This window comes from Podospora pseudocomata, assembly GCF_035222375.1.
Source record: "Podospora pseudocomata strain CBS 415.72m chromosome 1 map unlocalized CBS415.72m_1, whole genome shotgun sequence".
Classification (NCBI taxonomy): Eukaryota; Fungi; Ascomycota; class Sordariomycetes; order Sordariales; family Podosporaceae; genus Podospora; species Podospora pseudocomata.
In genome coordinates this window covers 41,839-59,531 of record NW_026946363.1, presented here as the reverse complement: position 1 = coordinate 59,531, position 17,693 = coordinate 41,839, and the positions used below count along the sequence as shown (strand labels likewise).

The 17,693-nt window shown below is 52.5% G+C and overlaps 4 protein-coding genes across 4 annotated transcripts; 2 read left to right on the top strand and 2 right to left on the bottom strand.

Annotated features, from left to right (window-relative positions):
• Positions 1–1,300: 1,300 nt before the first annotated feature.
• cdc16 lies at positions 1,301–4,156 on the bottom strand. Its single transcript, XM_062884676.1, has 3 exons — positions 3,215–4,156; positions 2,348–3,156; positions 1,301–2,288 (listed from the first exon to the last, which is right to left on the bottom strand). Exons 1-3 carry the CDS (start codon positions 3,794–3,796, stop codon positions 2,165–2,167), a joined length of 1,515 nt encoding a protein of 504 aa, XP_062747561.1. The 5' UTR covers positions 3,797–4,156; the 3' UTR covers positions 1,301–2,164.
• Positions 4,105–9,632, top strand: QC762_102940 (uncharacterized protein). Its single transcript, XM_062884675.1, has 4 exons — positions 4,105–7,081; positions 7,133–7,278; positions 7,330–7,873; positions 7,925–9,632. Exons 1-4 carry the CDS (start codon positions 6,811–6,813, stop codon positions 9,547–9,549), a joined length of 2,586 nt encoding a protein of 861 aa, XP_062747560.1. The 5' UTR covers positions 4,105–6,810; the 3' UTR covers positions 9,550–9,632.
• Positions 9,633–12,321: 2,689 nt separating this feature from the next.
• QC762_0000110 (uncharacterized protein) lies at positions 12,322–12,660 on the bottom strand (the record flags this gene model as incomplete). Its single annotated transcript, XM_062882724.1, has 1 exon — positions 12,322–12,660. One exon carries the CDS (start codon positions 12,658–12,660, stop codon positions 12,322–12,324), a length of 339 nt encoding a protein of 112 aa, XP_062747559.1.
• Positions 12,661–15,396: 2,736 nt separating this feature from the next.
• Positions 15,397–17,073, top strand: MEP1_1 (low affinity high capacity ammonium permease; the record flags this gene model as incomplete). The annotated part of the gene is made up of 3 exons (XM_062882723.1): positions 15,397–15,448; positions 15,552–15,883; positions 15,940–17,073. The coding sequence occupies 3 exons, from the start codon at positions 15,397–15,399 to the stop codon at positions 17,071–17,073; spliced, it is 1,518 nt and encodes a 505-aa protein (XP_062747558.1).
• Positions 17,074–17,693: the final 620 nt, after the last annotated feature.

Here is a 17,693-nt window from a genome sequence, read left to right as displayed (position 1 = left end):
GTTGTCGATTGTGTGGGCTAGAGAAAACCAGGCTGATGGAGGAATTGGCGGGAGTGATATTTTAAGCTTATCCTGTGCTGAAGGGTGATCAGAGCGACACGCTACGGTTTGATGCTTTCCGAGACACTGGCTTAGCTTTTGCTGTCGAAACAAGGGATAGCGGATAGGGGGTGCGTGTGGGTTTTTCTTGGCGACCAGCCAAGATAAATTCCAGAGGTCTGCTGGACTTTGTTGGTGTTGGTTGTTGTGTGGTGTTTGAGGAACTATCCGACTGTTTTTCTTTTTGCTCGGCGGCGGTGGTGGTGTCCGACGAGATTGGATTTAAGCTTTTTTTTGGGTGGTTCCATCTGGTGTAAGTTGGTTAGTGTGAAAGGTTATTTTTATCTATTTGTGGTATTGCATATTTGCATTTGGGACTTGGGCGTTAAAAAGGCATATTTTGGTTTTTAAGACAGCAGATGATGGGTAATGGGGAGAGCTCTTTGGGGGGAAGGAAGGAAGGAAGGAAGGGGGTGATGAGGGATGAGGACAGGCTAGGTATCAAAAAGGGGCGGAAGGCGGACATGACGTGGTGAAGTATACTGCATGAAGTGAGGGGGAGAAGAAAGTACGTACGTATATACACCAGTACATAACATGGCATGGCATGTGCATAAATAGATAAGAGCTTTTGTACACAAAAAAGCGTGTTAGTTTGGGAAAAAGAAGGTAGTAGCTAGGTAGTTAATGGACTGAAAAAAAATGGACGGTCTTATGGAAATAGATAAAGTACATAAACACCACGATATCAGAGTTGTTATGTGTTTATGATATCAGAGTTTTGTGGAACGTTTTGAGTTTTGTTGTGTGTGCTCGTAGAACCCATCTAAAGTCATCGTGATCACTCCAGTGCGTGCCACACAAAACAAAGAGGATAACATCTGTTGTGGTTGTGGTTGTGGTTGTGGTTGTGGTTGTGGTCGTGTGTACAGACAACCTCGTGGACAACTTCTAAACCCACTTGAGATCGTGTGCCACGAGGTGTGCAAGGCAAGCTGTCGTGGCAGCCATGTCCGGGGACGTCGGCAAGCAAATGCAAGAGAGGCGATGGTAACAGAGAGAGAAGGGTACAGACTGACTACAACACATGTAGTGCTTGTGGCTGTGTTGCATAAACAGCGGATCTTGGTTCACGACAGCAAATACACACACGTTGAGCTCTGGCACCAAGCTTCAAGTAAAATGCGTAGATAATAATACAGCATATACTGACTGCTGTTCCTTCTTCATACTCTAGCAATGTATATAATAACAACACAAAGGCACTCCTTGCTGGCCATCCCTCCACCCCTTCCCCCCCCAAAAAAAAACTTCGATGAATATACGGCCAATGTTCCTATTAAAACCAAAGTTCTGCCAAATCAAAACATTCATCTCCCCTCTCGATCTCTATATATTCCTCCAACATCCCTTTTCGTGTCCCCAAAAATAGGTTTTGTTTTGTCTGTCCAAAAAGATCTGCTCGTACATACCGCTTCTAATGTATACTTCTCACATGTTATTCCAACCTTGCCGGTTACTCGCCTTATCTCCACCAGTTTTCTGTAGTGGGTAGCGTGGTGTGGGTAGCGTGGTGTGTGCAGTACACAATGTTGTGGTCCGTCATGCCTCGCAGCGCCGTTGCCGAGGGCACCAAGGTATGGTGAATTAGTACAATGCCGCCCATGTAGCCGCATATCCCTTCCCTTCCGGGCGAGCTTTGTAGGTGTGGCTTATAGACACTCGGCTTGTAACACCGGGGCGTCGTTGGTCGGCGCAATCCTTGTCAGCCACTGTGTTGTCGGTTTTCTTCCACATAGTCGCGTCATTCTCGTCCTCCCCTCTTGCTTCCCATCGGCCAGCGACTTGAACAGAGTCCCCATGAATATTCATGCGGCTAAATTGTTGCATGACACTCAAGCCGTCGACTTGGGAAGGCCCGTCTTGGCATCGTTGTGAAAGGCGGTCCAGCGCTCACTCAGCATGGCTGAGGACTTCGAGCTATGGTCTGACAGCATACTTGTTGACGAACTTCTGGCGACCTGTGCCTGAATCTGTCTCCAATGCAACGTGTGCTGAAAGCGGTGATTTTGAAACCATCGGCCTGTTCAGAACCAATGACTCAACAACCCTCCTCGACTCCAAATTATCGGGCATGGGCAATGATATCGGAGTAGACATCATCGGGAATCATCTTGATGATGGCGAGGGTTGTACGTTTGATCTGGTCAGCTTGAAGAGCTGGGAAGGACCTCAAAAGCTTATTTGGGCTGTTTGGTTCGGTTAGCGTTGAATGCATGCGGTAAACACGGTGGCAGAACTCTCATACCTTGGAGATTCCATAATTTTGGTTCGGATCATTACCAACTGTGCAACGATACAAAGGATGTTGAGGTGAGGCCCATATGCAAAAAGAAAGTCCCAGAGACGAAGGACTTCGGGGAGCGGGGGGGTGCAGGCGCAGAGCGTCAAAACAGAGGGAAAGGCGTATATTTCAGCCGTCAGGTTTTTCGAGAGCAAATACAGGCTGAGCTTGGGGTCTACAATGGAGAGCACTTTGTCGACCAATGCCAGCCCTTTGTGCACACCATCCATAGCACCACGAATGTAGCCGGGCAGCTCCTTGGTTAGAAGCTGGTGGAAAGCAATGAAAGCCTCGGCCTCACTGCGAGCGGCGTACAAGAAGGGTGCTGCCAGAACATTCATTCCCTGGACGTAAGTTCCTGGATCAAGAGGCATGCTTGCCTCAGAACCCTCCGTTGTAAGCGTCAGAGCACGGGCTCGATGTTTCGACATGGGCGAGGTTGGGTTGGAATCATAGCCGCTCCCATAGCCCGTTCCCGGCCGACTGTTGGGTTGGTCAAGAGACTGGCGGGAACTGCTGCATATGCTGGGCTCCCGAGTGCGTTCTGCGCGGGCATCATGGAGTTTCCAGGCAATGGCGTTGAGTAGGCGGATCAGGCTCGCCTCGCTCACACGCCGTCGGAAAAGAGGATCAGTTGTGAGAGTGCGGAACGTATCATTACGAATTTTTGAGTATGCGGGTGACGCGCCACGGTGGATAAGTGCAAGGTATGAATCGGTCTCGAGAACAGGCGCATTGAGCAAAATCAGCCATACATAGATGCGTAGAGAGGACTATGGTTCAAGGTTAGTGTACTGGTATTATGCTATGGTCAGCATGTAGATGGCTTACCATGCCGTCGCTGTCTGCCTTGATGCCCTGATCAAGAATCTTCAGCCGGCTGCTCTCCAAAGCACCCTCGATATCTCCGTTTGGAGGCCCTTCTCGCAAGAGTTTGTCGAGAGACATGGCATCGGCGGCGGGGGACCGCTTATTCAAAGCGGAACGTCGCGTGGCTGTCATGGCTGCTCCGAATGTGTGGGGGGAAGGAACTGTAATGGGTGCGTCGCTGTTGGCGCGTCCTCGTTGTGGCGACCGGTTGATGGTGTTTACATGTCTGCGAGGAGGGATAGGGGGGGGGTTCAGGATTCGAGCATGCTGCTGCTGGGTGGGAGGATGGTGTTGAATATGCTGCTGCTGCTGCTGCTGCTGTTGCAGCCTCTGCTGGGTAATCAGAGAACCCTGGCTGGCGACTTTTGCACCCAAGCTATGAGCCGATTGCAATCTCCTCAAGGTCCTGTGTGAACCGGGGGATGGAGGCGAGTGGAGCTGCACTGGTGCTTGGAGACTCGCCATCGGCGACATGGTCCGGGTTTCTTTGGTAGAACTCGGCAACCCCTCCGTGGGGTTTGCCTTCAGGTCGCGAAGAGTCATTGCAATGTGAATTGAAGGCTTACAGGTGGTTAACGTTGTTGAAGAACCACGAGGCGCAGAGCTGGTAACGCCGACAATAACAAAAACTGGACCGCAACTTGATCGGGCGCCGTTGTGGTTGGTTTCTGGGACACCTGCATCACATCAAGACTGGAGGGCGGGGAACATTCCTGGAAGTCGGAGGTTGGTCTGCACAGAAGCCCGTGCTTCCAAACGCCCCTTGCTTCGGCGTGTTCATTTCGCGTCCCACGTCACGTGTACCGATTTAGACGCGTTCTATGTAAGCTACATACATTATCCATTGTCCGGCTTGATTCAATCATTCACCTTTCTGTATATTGACTCCTCGTTGAAGTTCTCATCAGGCTACTCAACAAGGCTTTGATGATGGATGGCTTTCTGGATCTGCTCATGGATGAATGATCGATAGCTCACAAAGTGACCGTCTAGCAGGCCACCCTTGACCTCTTGGCAGAACGGTTTCCCATCCTTGACGCGTGGCTGGGACGACGAACTTCCTCGGTTCCCCAACCTCGGGTTGCATTCTCCACTTACCGGCCTCGAAGCCCTGGTCCCCGGTGCAGTTTCCACCAGGTTGCAAGAACCTGTGACAACCAGCCTCTGTTTCGAATATCAAGATAGCGAGATCCTCTTGTCTGTCCAATTAACACCTGAAAATAGGAATGAAATTTTCTCGTCTTCTTGACGGAAAAGCTCTTCACAACTCAGTTTTACGCAATGGTTCCGCGAAGATCGACCGAAGGTACCGACGATATCCAAATAGTTAGCGTAATTGGACTCAATTTGCCCAGACAACCATTTTCGTGAACCGGACCTTCTCCCCGGCAACGGCGGCCCTAGAACAACGGAAACCTTTGCAGAGCTGCTTCTTTCGGGTCTGCAATTTCGGCAACCACTTTCCCATCGAGGAGGTCGCCATGCACGTGGACCGAAACCCCCTGTCCCATCCTTCCAGAAGAACCAACTTTTGACGATCAAGCTGTTTTCTCTGGCAACTTCCTGGTCATGGTTTCAGTTTCCCTAAATGGATCGCCGTCGAGACGGGATTGGTCACTGAGTCGGGCCCCGCCCTGCCGATCTGAGAGTCGAGGCCGAAGACAATTCACGGAGGATGCCGGCCTGACCAAAGGTTACGGCCGTCTCGCCAGGGGAGCATCCCCCCAGCTGATGCCGGCCCCGGAGTGGATGTTCGGCTGCGGCCCGGAGCGGCTGACGGTTGCCAAGATGATCACCCGGAGCCACTTTCTACCACTTAGATGGCAATGCTCCGTGCCCTCGTTCAAGATGGAGACAGCTGTGAGAGGTTTAGATACCAAGCTGGCAGTATATACAGTATCTGATGCACTCCGCCGCATCACTCAAACCTTTGTTCATCTCACCCTGCGAATATGAGTCCCCTAGGGCAAAACCACAGCTCATGCCCATCATCCACTGTGGTATGGCACTAGCCTGATAACAGCATGTTGCTCTCAGGTGGAAAAGGGAACAATCACAACTGTGGGCGATTAGATAAGACAGCTGATGTCTTGTCCCAGAGCAACGTTGCCAAGACGCGGGCCAAAATCTGCAGGTCATCATGCACGATTGCCTGCCATCAACAGCCAGAATCAAATCCAGACCACACAGCTTCACATCATCACTGCCAAGCCATGGAGGATATCGGAGTTGAAGCTCCCAAAACGCCAGAAGGCTCCCATCAACATTGCAAGTATATCAGAGGAAGAACAACATCCCCTCCTCTCGTCTCTGGTGATGCTGGATGACTCAGCAGCCCGCCGCGGGGTTTGGGTGGTTTGGACTGGCCCTTGGCAAAGCACCTCAACTTCGGTGCTCATTGCATCATCAAGACAACCCCCATACATATCTTCCACGAGACACGGTGACTCTCTCGAGGTCAGCCACACATCCAGCTTGATAGGCTGGGGGGCGTGGGGTTTACCCACTGGAATTATGCTGGAAACATGGCATTTGCAACCGCTAACGCCTACATTGCGGTGTTTACTGAGACAGCGACGATGGATGTCTCGTGTTCTCGGCCGGCTGACATTGGTGCTCAAGTGAGCCCTCATTGCTCTCGAATATCTTACTCACATGGGTCTTCAGCCTTAAGCCGGTGTCACATTCAGTGATGACTGTGCTTTTGGTGTCGAATCGATTGGCCTAGCGGTCTCCCGTAATGGTAGCTCGACTTTGAGGTTTGAAACTGCAACTGAGGATATGTCCTGGCTGGGTTAGCAAGGTGTGAATCTGTTGATCGTCACCATTCAACCCGGCCGGCAAAGACCTTGGCTATCACTTCTTGCCTTTCCCAGTCCCACCAACTCGCGGACTCAAGACTTTGGACCCAGCGGTGCCAGTGGTAATTTGTTAGCTGTGATAGGCAAGGGCATCGATTGCGCCATCCACTTGATGCCCACCTGCCCACCGCACCCGACCCCCCGCCGCCTCTTCACTGCCTGTCGGGCCCGACGTCAACAGTCCAACATCTCCCTGCCTCTCTAGGATATGTATCGAGCCTTCCTTGTTGCTTTTCCAGGTTGTTGGGACCTGGAGCTGGTCTCCTGATGTCTCATTCTTTCCTCCCGTCACCTTTGCTAGGAAAGTAGAACCCGGCACTCGAGCGGACCTGTTACCTAATGATAAACACTCACGCCGCCCATCTACACGATTTGGGGCACACTCCATCTTGCAGCCTCTCCTAATCAACATCTCCGCCAAACCTCGCATCACCTATAATCCTTACACCTACGGCATGGTTTGCATATCCTGGCGCATCCCGCAGCTTAGACGACGACTTCTCGGCAATCCGGTGCTTATTCAGGTCGATACGCCCTCGGATCGCATCATTTACAGCATCTAAAAAGATTGAAAAGATCCGAGGCGGTGTATCTGTTCAAGCATTTGATCTCTTCCTTACCAGCCCATGGTGTGACAGCATTTCAAGAACTCAACATCGACTCTTCTCAGTGTGGTCATATCATCAGAAACTAGCCATGACATCTGGAGTTGGCCACAAGGTGGCCCGGCTGCTGGGAATCCAGCTACAACCAAAAGACCCATATCACCATGTCAATGACCCAAGAGAAACAGCCCATTTCAACACAGACCAGACATTTGTGGAGGAGTCACCGAGGGTGGATGACTTTTTTTTGAAATTAGTACCTTCTGGCCCGCAAGTATGGCGATATCTGGTGTCTCTGTTTCCGTTTCTCTCCTGGATCGGATACTACAACCTTCAATGGCTCGCTGGAGATCTGGTTGCTGGTAAGGAACTCAATGCCGGCTTATTGAACCCTGTTACTAACCAGACAACAGGCATCACCATCGGCGCTGTTGTCGTACCTCAAGGTATGGCTTATGCCAGACTGGCCAACCTGGATGTTCAGTTTGGTCTGTATTCGAGCTTTATGGGTGTTCTTGTTTACTGGTTCTTCGCAACCTCCAAGGACATCACCATCGGTGTAAGTGCATCCAAAGCTCGTCTTGGTGCTAGATTACTGACACTCTGACAGCCTGTTGCTGTCATGTCTCAACTTACCGGCGCTGTCGTGACTGATATGGCTGCTGTCCTTCCTGACGTTCCAGGCCATGTCATTGCATCTGCTCTTGCACTCTTGGCCGGTGCCGTTGTGGTGTCCATCGGGCTCATCCGCTGCGGATGGATTGTCGATATTATCTCGCTTACCTCACTCTCGGCATTCATGACCGGCTCAGCCATCTGCATTGCTGTCGGGCAAGTTCCATCGCTGATGGGCCTCAGCGGCTTTTCAACTCGCGATCCGACGTATCTTGTGTTCATCAACATACTCAAACACCTGAACACAGCGAGTATGGATGCCGCCATGGGGTTGTCGGCACTTGCTATGCTTTACCTTATCAGGGGAGTCTGCATGTGGATTGGGACACACTACCCAAAACATCAAAAGCTTGCCTTCTTCATTTCGACGTTGAGGGTCGTGTTCGTCATTGTTCTCTACACTCTGATCAGCTACCTGGTCAACAGGAGCTTGCCGAGGGGTACAGCCAGATTCAAAATCTTGTTTGACGTTCCTAGAGGTATGTACCAGCCAAACGTCTGAAATAGATTGGTGACTGATGTATTGCCAGGGTTCCAAAACGCGGCTGTCCCGGTCATCAATACCTCTATTGTCAGCAACCTGATGGGATACTTGCCCGCTACTGTAGTGGTGCTGCTCATCGAACACATTGCTATCTCGAAGTCGTTCGGTCGGGTCAACAACTACAGAATCAACCCTTCTCAAGAAATGGTAGCCATTGGCATCACCAACATGCTGGGGCCCTTCCTCGGCGGGTACGCTGCAACGGGCTCTTTCAGTCGCACTGCCATTAAGTCGAAGGCCGGCGTGAGGACTCCGTTTGCCGGCGTCATCACAGCCTTTGTGGTTCTCCTCGCCATCTACGCCTTGCCGGCCGTGTTTTACTACATTCCCAACGCGTCACTCTCTGCGGTGATTATCCATGCCGTCGGCGACCTCATCACCCCTCCCAATACCATCTATCAGTTCTGGCTCGTATCACCATTTGAGGTCTTGATCTTTTTTGTCGGTGTGTTCGTCACCATCTTTTCGAGCATTGAGAATGGCATCTACACCACGGTGCTGCTCTCGGCAGCGATGCTTCTCTTTCGGATTTTGAGATCGAAAGGCCGGTTCTTGGGGCGTGTCAAGGTTCAATCCATGCTTGGAAATCGCGTTATTGGCAACGACAGGCAGCAGCCGGTACCCGGGTATGGCACGTTTACCGGCTCGCAGGAGGCGCCGACACGCAACATCTTCTTGCCTATCACGCACGCGGATGGGTCCAACCCCGAGATTGAGCTGGACAATCCGTATCCTGGCATCTTCATCTACCGGTTCGCCGAGGGGTTCAGCTACCCGAACGCGGGGAGCAGCCTGGAGCACTTGGTGGAACACATTTTTGCGCACACTCGGCGGACGAACCTGTCGCATTTCGACCGGCCTGGCGATCGGCCTTGGAACGAGCCCGGCCCGTCAAGGAAGGACATGAAGGCGGCGGCTGCGGCCGGGGTGGACGCGGGGATCATGGGGGTGGACGTGAGCTTGCCGACGCTCAAGGCGGTGATTCTGGATTTCAGCTCGGTGAACCACGTCGACATTACCTCGGTGCAGCAGCTGATTGACGTGAGGAATCAGCTGGACCGGTATGCCAGCCCGGATATTGTCGACTGGCACATTGCCTGCATCAACAACCGGTGGGCGAAGAGGGCGCTGGCGGCGGCGGGGTTTGGGTACCCGACTGTTGTGCCGGACGGGCCGCACAGGAGGTGGAGGAGCATCTTTTCTGTGGCGGAGATTGGGGGGTCGCACAGCGCGGCTGCGGCGGCCGAGGTGGAGGTGAACGAGAAGGAGATTGCGAGGAGCAGGAGGCAGACTGCTGCTGATGTGGAGGTTGGGAATAAGCAGCAGAAGCAGCAGCAGCATCATCACCGTGGGCCAAATGATCCTAAGAAGGTTGGGACGGGCGGGAGTGAGAGTGTTCCGAGAAAACCGACGGTTACGTTTGAGCATGCGGTTCTTTCTTTGCACCAGAAGAGGATGTCGCTGGGGCCGGAGCTGCACAGTGGGCGGACGGTGGTGGCGCCGGTGCATGGGATCAATCGGCCGCTGTTTCATGTTGACCTGACGAGCGCGCTGCAGAGCGCGATTGCCAATGTTGAGGGGAGGTATGAGGGGTTGGAGGAGCATCATTAGGCGTTGTTATTTTTCCATAGATTTTACCCGCAGGAAGTAGTGATTAATGTGAGATATTGGTTTCGTTTTGAGGTTGTCCGTCATATTTTGATGTTTTGCTGTGAATGGTGTTTTGTGAGGTTATTTTTTTCTTGGACTGTGGCTTTGATAAAGGTGGGCAGAAAGACAGATGGGATCACAACAGAAATGGGGAGATTGTTAAGGAAGGGGGGTATAGGGATTTTATTTATATATTGGTCGTCTATAGGTGTGTTTTTGAAGGACTGCTTTTTATGGAGCATGGCTAACAGTCCACCACGGCGCTAAACGCCGGTTTTTATTCTTTTTTTTTTTTTTTTTTCGAGACACCGACTCCGTGGGGCGATCGGTGGTGGTGAGCTCGTGGTCATCAAATGGCTCCCATGGCCTGTCGAGGTTTGGGGTGTGAGTGTTGGGGTTGGGGTAGGGTTCGGACCAGTGGTTGCAGGTTGATGGGTTGATGTTGTATCCTGAGGGGAGTAGGGGGTTGGTTGAGATTGAAGGGGGTGGTGGGGTGTTGAAGTAAGTGGTTGGGTGAGGAGGTTCTTCGCTTGTATTGGGGAACAGCCAGGGGGAAGGGGGGGGTTATGAAGTTGCGGGGTGTTGGTGGAGGAGGAGGAGGGTTTGGAGACGGTGGCGGTGGGATTCGAGGCGGTGGAGGCGCTCGTGGAGGTTGGCGGTGGTGGAGGTGTTTGTTGGGAGGGAGGAAGGGGTAAAGGAAGGTGTTGTTGTTGTTGTTGTTGTTGTTGTTGTTGTTGTTGTTGTTGTTGTTGTTGTTGTTGTTGTTGTTGTTGTTGTTGTTGGTGGTGGTGGTGTGGTGGTGGTGGTGGTGGTGGTGGTGGTGGTGGTGATGGTGGTGGTGGTATGATGTGGTGGTTGTCAGCTTGTCGACTGTGTTTTTCGGGAGGACTACCATAGCCACCGTCCGAGGGCGGGATGGACACACAAGACTGCATTGTTGGTGTCGAGATGGAAAGTCTTTGACGGGGAGCAAACGACGGACAGCTGTCGCTCTCTCGTTTTGCTCGGCTTCTCCTCCAACAGCTGTATTGTCCTTTCTAGGGAAGGTATCCTCTTCTTCTTTCTCTAGACGCCAAAACCAGACGGATTCTATACCGGGCGATCACCGGATTCTCACAGGTGCGTGGACAGGCATCTTTGGTTCAATTATCTTGACTAAGTCATGTCTCGGGTTGTTTGCTTAAAGACTCTGGCGGTTTCTTTGAGTTGGAACTAGTGTTCCAGGAAATTTAAATGTCATGGAGACTGGGAAGAAACACTTCGAGACTGAAGACAGAGGTAGGAAGCAATGCAGTCACCAGAATGCTTGTAAAACTGATGAGCATATAAATTTGAAAGCAAAAACAAGACATTGTGCAAGCTTGGTGGACTCGATCACAGGTATGTTTGAGGCAAACATCACCGCAGATGGCCCCGCTTGTCAGGGGATAGACATGATACGCCAACCAATTAACATAGCCTTTTAAAAGCTGCTCTCGCGGTTGTTTGCTTTTAGTCTTGTGTAGGATGCAGTTGTTGGAGCTTATTGGTTTAATATGAAATAAATGCCCTTGTTGAACTTGGTATCTCAGGATATAGTGTAGAACCTTTCTCAGTTTGACTATGGGGAACGAGAAGCCACACCCATTGGTCCTATTTCAGTTGCCGCATCTGTTCCCATTGAGGACGAAGCAAAGTCTAGGTTGATGACCGTCGAGCTTGTTTCCGCTGCCACGGAAAACCGCGGAATATACTACAGCAGCTCCAATTTGCCTCTCATTCCACAGATATGGAGTTGAACTAGGCTCTCGACCTGTCCATGGTGTGGCTATTCGTGAGGCTCTGTCTAAGGGTGGATCACGCTTGAATGTGGAGTCCAAGAACCGTTGTCTAGGCTCAACGCAGCTTGGATGATGGTTGTCCGTTGGGCCCATCACTCCATCTCACTATATGAGGATGCGCATACACTATACAATATCGCCGTCGTGGGCCGCATTCTACGGATTGGAAATCAATGTTGATCAAGAGAGAAACCCTAGGATGATCTCCCTCACCCCCTTCCGCATCCGTAACTCTCAGTTTTTGCCATCCGTGGGACTCACCCGACCTCGGAGCTGCTTCATAGCCTCGGTGTTGCGGTGACATCAGCACATATATCCGCGCGCATATACAGTTGATATTTGCGGCTCTTGCAGCCGGTAATCTCCCGCAGACTGGAAAAGACGGACACTAAAACACTAGGTGACCGGACTTTACCTTGGCTTGCATTGAGGCTTCCTTCTGGTGACATGTCATCCCATCTGCTGGGCGGAATGGGACGGTTCTGTTGGATCGGTGTGTCTTTCTGGGATCGTAGTATGGATTGCCGTCTCGTCTTTGATGCGCGTCAAACATGTGGTTTTGGCTCCGCTATTGTAGTGGAGATCGGAAAAAGTCGTATCTGATGGGGGGCGGTTTCTGGTTTCTCTCTATTTGTAAGGCTGGCGAAACTGGTGGGGAGAGGAAAGGCTAGACTGATGAAGGCGCTTTTGAGAAAGATGAACTCATCTCAAACAATGAGAAATTTCTCGTTGGAGGCCTGGCCTGCATGAAGGACTCGTTAATTAATGAAATCAATACGGGCATTCGCTTCCCTCTGCTGCTGTTGGCGATTGGGGTGTGTATCTGGGTGCTTTCGAGGTGATGTTGTCTTTGACTGTTTCCCTTGTGAAATCCCGCGCTCTCTGATTGGATCCCGAATTCAAGATAAGAAGCCTATCTCTTGGCGGGCTCGGCACCCGCTTTCTCAGCTTCTTGGGACGCCACTGCTGACAGGGGGTTTGGTCCAGGGTGGAGAGCAACCCGCAGGTCGCATGTTTCCTTTTGGGCAGGGGTTCCGACGACTCGAGCAGACTGGCGACGCTTCCAATTTCGCGATCCGGGGTGCAGAGCAACATCAGGAAAAGAAGAACGAGCAGTCCAATGGTTCGTCCGTCTCCGTCCACCCCGAAAGCGGGACTTTTGAGACCACGTCCGTCCACCACCGCCATCACCACCACCATCAGAGGCCCTCAAGCTATTGGTGTCGAGCCACTTCATTGAGCAAAACCACATGATGTTTGTGTTGGCACGCTGGTAGATAGATTAGATGTTCGGTCTGGGCGTTGGCGCTGAGGTCTGGAATCGTACGGTCATGCAGCGGCGAGAGGTCCGCGAGGCTGGACATGTCCGTCGGCGTCCTGGGGCTATCGTTCATCAGTGGTGGTGTCGTCGACATGATGTTGTGGCTGTTGACCGGGGAATTGCTCGCCGTGCTCGCCAAGTCTGTCTGCCCAGCACTCGTTACCCCCGAGCTTTATATAACAAAAAGGCTCATTGCTGATTACTCCCTACCCGTGATGCAGTTGTCAGTTAGCCGGTGTTGGTATTCAGAGGGTTCAACTCCACACGTTTCGCAATGCAGTTGAAAAGGTGCGTGGAAGATCGGCGGAAGAAAGCGGGGCCCTGAGATAAGAAAGATCGCCGCCTGTGATTCGGCAGAGCCCAACCGATTGCCGGACAACGGGTCGCTGTGACTGGCTCTTTTTCAACGTCTTGAACCCAAAAAACACAAACCATTTGGTAACAGATTCCAGGGCCCACGTCGGCCCAGAAGTCTCCGTTCCCAGCCTCATCGAAATTCCATGTTCTCCAATATCAGATTCGCACGCTAGCATTGGAGACAATTCAACGGCTGCGATGACTACACCAAAGACATCGGGGATCATCAACAAAGTATGCTTCTGTCGCACAGGCAAACGGCCAATCCGGAAAGCTCGGTGAGCACAGGAGAGCCTCGCAATCCCTAATTACCTTGGCCTCTGGGCCCCGTCATGCAACTCGGTGCGGGATCGCTGCAGTGCACTCCTCCTGGAGCGAAGACGCTGCAGCTGAAGCTTTTGCCAAGTTCGAGTCAAGACGAATCAAGACAGACAGAAACCGAAAAGGGCGCAATCCAAGACCTCAGCTCTTGGGGATCAGGAACACAATCCGACTTGGAAAAGGGGGGGGGGCTCCAGGATGGGGGTTTCTTATACAACGACTGGAGCTTCGCTTTTGTTGCACAAGCTATTCTCGGTGTTCAAGGTCTCAGCCAGAACAAGTTTGTGTCTCCGTTGACGACATGCTTCGTTTCCGTAGGGCGGAGTCAGCTGTAGGGAAGAGTGAAGAGTGTATGACAGGACCCCATTGATGGGAACCCGAGATCATCACGAAACCGCTGCCTCGGTATCGGTGTGTCTCCAACCTGAGGTGTGGTGGTCCGATGACAAGAAAAAGAAGGGATGCATGTTCTGTAATCTCGAGACTGCTCCTTCGAAAAGATTAATGAATGAAACGACAAAAAAAAATTGCGCACCCATTCCGATTACCGCCCTAGTGAACCAATCCTACCGTTCATGCGGGTAGACAAGCGTGATGGAGGGAGGGGAGGGGTTTCTTTCCACCCACACCCGTCAGCAGATGGTCGTGTGCAGGTGTGCGGCGAACCCCCACTTAGCAGACATGATGCACCACCACACCCCAGGAACCAAGAGCTCTGGAGCTGAGGCTGTGTGCAATTGCTGATGTCCATCATTTTACACATTGCACATTTCACCAGCTGACCAGAGCTCAGGCCATATCCAGGTTGCATATGGCCTATTCTGTTTGGCTGATGTAGTCCCAAGAGAGGCCCTGATAATGACCACGAGGGATTATCTGAATAAGCAATGGTTTGACTTGACCTGACCTGCCAGCTCAGTGCTGCTGAAGCTCGAGAGGGAGGAAGAGTGGGGGTACGAAACAGAACAGGCCATCCATGGAGTGTACGCATGAGGTCTTTACTTAGGTGTAGAAGAAAACAGACAGGAGTCTACGCAGTAGAAACTATTCAAGAACCTTTTCAGACAACGGTATCGACGTCGACCACAAGTCAGGGCAGTCAGTCGAACAGCAGCTGTGATGGATCCATTCTGGAGGTACGGTGTACCTCTCAGCTTGTACCTGGCTCGTGCGCAGCGTGGGAGCAGAGCGGGGGTCGTCCCACACCTGGGCGCCACCGTACCCCGGTACCGCAGGACTGCCTAGCTGCTTGCGGAAGCCCTGTGCGTGTCCCCGGGATGACCCCAGACGACTGGGGCTGGGCCTATCGTCGAAGATGGCCGTCGCCGAGCATGGTGGTGAGCAGGCGGAACAGAGGACAGCTCCCCATCACCAGGCAAGATATTTTCCCGCGTCTGGAACCCACTTAATCTGGGAGGGAACTGAAACTGATTCGGGAAACACTGCAGAAAGATGGACTGCGCTAGGCATATCCGGCCTCACCCACCAGGGGCAGTCTGAGTGGAAAGTGCCTGCCGCTGCCGGCCCCGGGCCCTGGCGCTGAATTGGCGTCGTGCGTCAGAGGTTTCTCGCTGCTCCCCACTCTCCTAGATAGGCGTTGCGGGTGGGATGGGGGACGGTCGATGGATCCGATGCCGTACGTAGTAGGGTGGTTTATATACTCAGGCTTTGTCCCACCCTCGTCCATTGTTTCTCGTTCCTTCCCCCGTCTCAGACCAGACTTGTGTCGAAAATTATACACCTTCCGACAGCCTTTCCCCAACGGCTGCTCTCGGCCTCCTCCTCCTTCTCCTCCTACTACTACTCCTCCTTCTTCTGTCTTCCTAGGTATCCATTCTTTAGATTGCCTATCCATTACGACGACACTAAACGACCCTCACGCCCGTCCACTGCCCTGATTACCTACCCTATCCATCCGGGCGCCCGCCCTGCTCCGGCTCTAGCAAGCATTCTGTTCACGCACGTCGGCAAAGGACTCGACACCGCGCCATGTCCGACTCAACTTCCGAGGCGGCTCCGGCCTCGACGCCGCTCCATTCCGGTACGTAGAGCCACAACCATCCAATGATCTCACTATCCATTCAATCGGGCCCTGATTGCGCCTCTCAATGACATTCGACAAGCTAACCAGGGGGTGCCAACAGCGAGGGATAACCTCAATGAACCCTTCAATGCCGGTGACCAAGCTTATATCCTCGTGTCGTCTGGCATGGTCCTGCTGATGATTCCCGGCATCGCCTTCCTCTACTCCGGCCTCGCTCGCAGAAAGTCGGCCTTGTCGCAAATATGGGTCGTCATGATGTCTTTCAGTGTCATTGTCTTCCAATGGTATTTCTGGGGTTATTCACTGGCCCTCAGCCCGACCGCTACCAACGGCTTCATTGGCAACCTCGACAGATTTGGCCTCCGCAACGCTTTGGGTGATGAGTCTCCGGGCTCCCCCTTCATTCCCGAGCTGCTGTACTCGTTTTACCAGGCAAGTACTTGGCTGATTTCGACTTGCGCACGTGGCTTGATGCTAACAGTTGGAAGATGCAATTCGCTGCTGTTACTGCTGCCCTCGTGATCGGTGCTACTGCTGAGCGTGGTCGCGTCATTCCCGGCATGGTCTTTACTTTCTTCTGGGCTACTCTCGTCTACTGCCCTCTTGCGTACTGGGCCTGGGGCGCCGAAGGCTGGGCTTTCAAGTGGGGTGTTTTCGACTACGCTGGTGGCGGTCCCGTCGAGATTGGTTCGGGTGTTTCCGCTTTGGCCTACTCCTGGGTGCTCGGGCGCCGCAACGAGAAGATGATGCTCAACTTCCGTCCCCACAACATCTCGCTCATTACTCTCGGCACTATCCTTCTCTGGTTCGGATGGCTCGGTTTCAACGGCGGCTCTGCTTTCGGCGCCAACCTCCGCGCTGCCATGGCCTGCTGGAACACCTGCTTGACTGCCATGTTCGCCGCCATGACTTGGTGCCTTCTCGATTTCCGCCTTGCCAAGAAGTGGTCGCTCGTCGGCTGGTGCTCCGGCACCATCTCTGGCCTCGTTGCCGCCACTCCCGCTTCCGGTGTCATCACTCCCTGGGCCAGTGTTTTGCTTGGTGTCGTTACGGGCGTTGCCTGCAACTTTGGCACCAAGATCAAGTTCTACCTCCGCATTGATGATGCTCTCGATGTGTTCGCCGAACACGCCATCGGTGGTATCGTCGGTCTTATTTTCAACGCCTTCTTCGCCGCCGACTACATCATCGGCCTGGATGGCATCAACTTGGGCGTTCAGGGTGGCTTCCTCAACGGCAACTGGGCTCAGCTCTACAAGCAGATTGTCTACATCCTTGCTGGCTGCGGCTATACCTTTGTCGTCTCGGCTCTCATCGCCAAGGCCATCGACCTCGTTCCCGGCCTTCACCTCCGTGCTTCCACCGAGGCTGAGCTTCTCGGCATGGATGACGACCAGCACGGAGAGTTCGCCTACGACTACGTCGAGGTCCGCCGTGACTACCTTGCCTGGACTCCTGCGGAGAAGGAGCAGAGAGCTGATGGCGATGTTGTCGTCCCTCAGCACGGCATCACCGGGCATCAAGAGATGGCCACTCGTTCCAGCGCCCCTCCCACACCTCCCTCAGAGCCCGCTACTGCTGTCGGGAAGGAGGAGAAGGTGTCCGGGTCTGCGACTGATTAGGGTGTCACGACCAGTCATTTGAACATTGTTTGAAAGCGTTGTTTCCTTTTTTTCTATTGATATCTGGATAAGGTGGGGGGGGGGGTGCAGGAACGGAAGGGAGGCAATGTGGAAAAGACAGGCAGGCCTGGAAGCGGCAACCCCTGGGAAGCATAACGGCTTTGCTTCCAAAGAAGTATATTTTTTCTGCCGTGTCGTTTTGGATCTTTTTTTTTTTTTTTTCATTTACATTGTCCCTTGTTTTGACCCTTTTGAGAATAAGGTTTGCGGGCATGACGTTGTTGTAAAAATACCCCTGAAAGCTAGCTTAGCGATATTTATGTGTGAGATGGATGATGGATATGGTGTTTAATCTAAAGATATAACATTTACTTCTTGATCACTTGTGATGCCGGTATTTTTTTTTTTTTTAACCATTGAGCTGCTGCTGAGAAATCAAGTGTTTAGACGAGACCGATTTCAGACATGGATGAGGCAAGATCATGTCAAAATCTTTCAGACAGGTCGGTTGCTATGTCGTGTCTTCTGCAGGCAAGCATGTGAAGCAGCGAAATCGGAACTGTGAGACTAACAATTATATCCTGAGGGAAGAACAGGCGGGGGGATGGGGTCTAGAACAC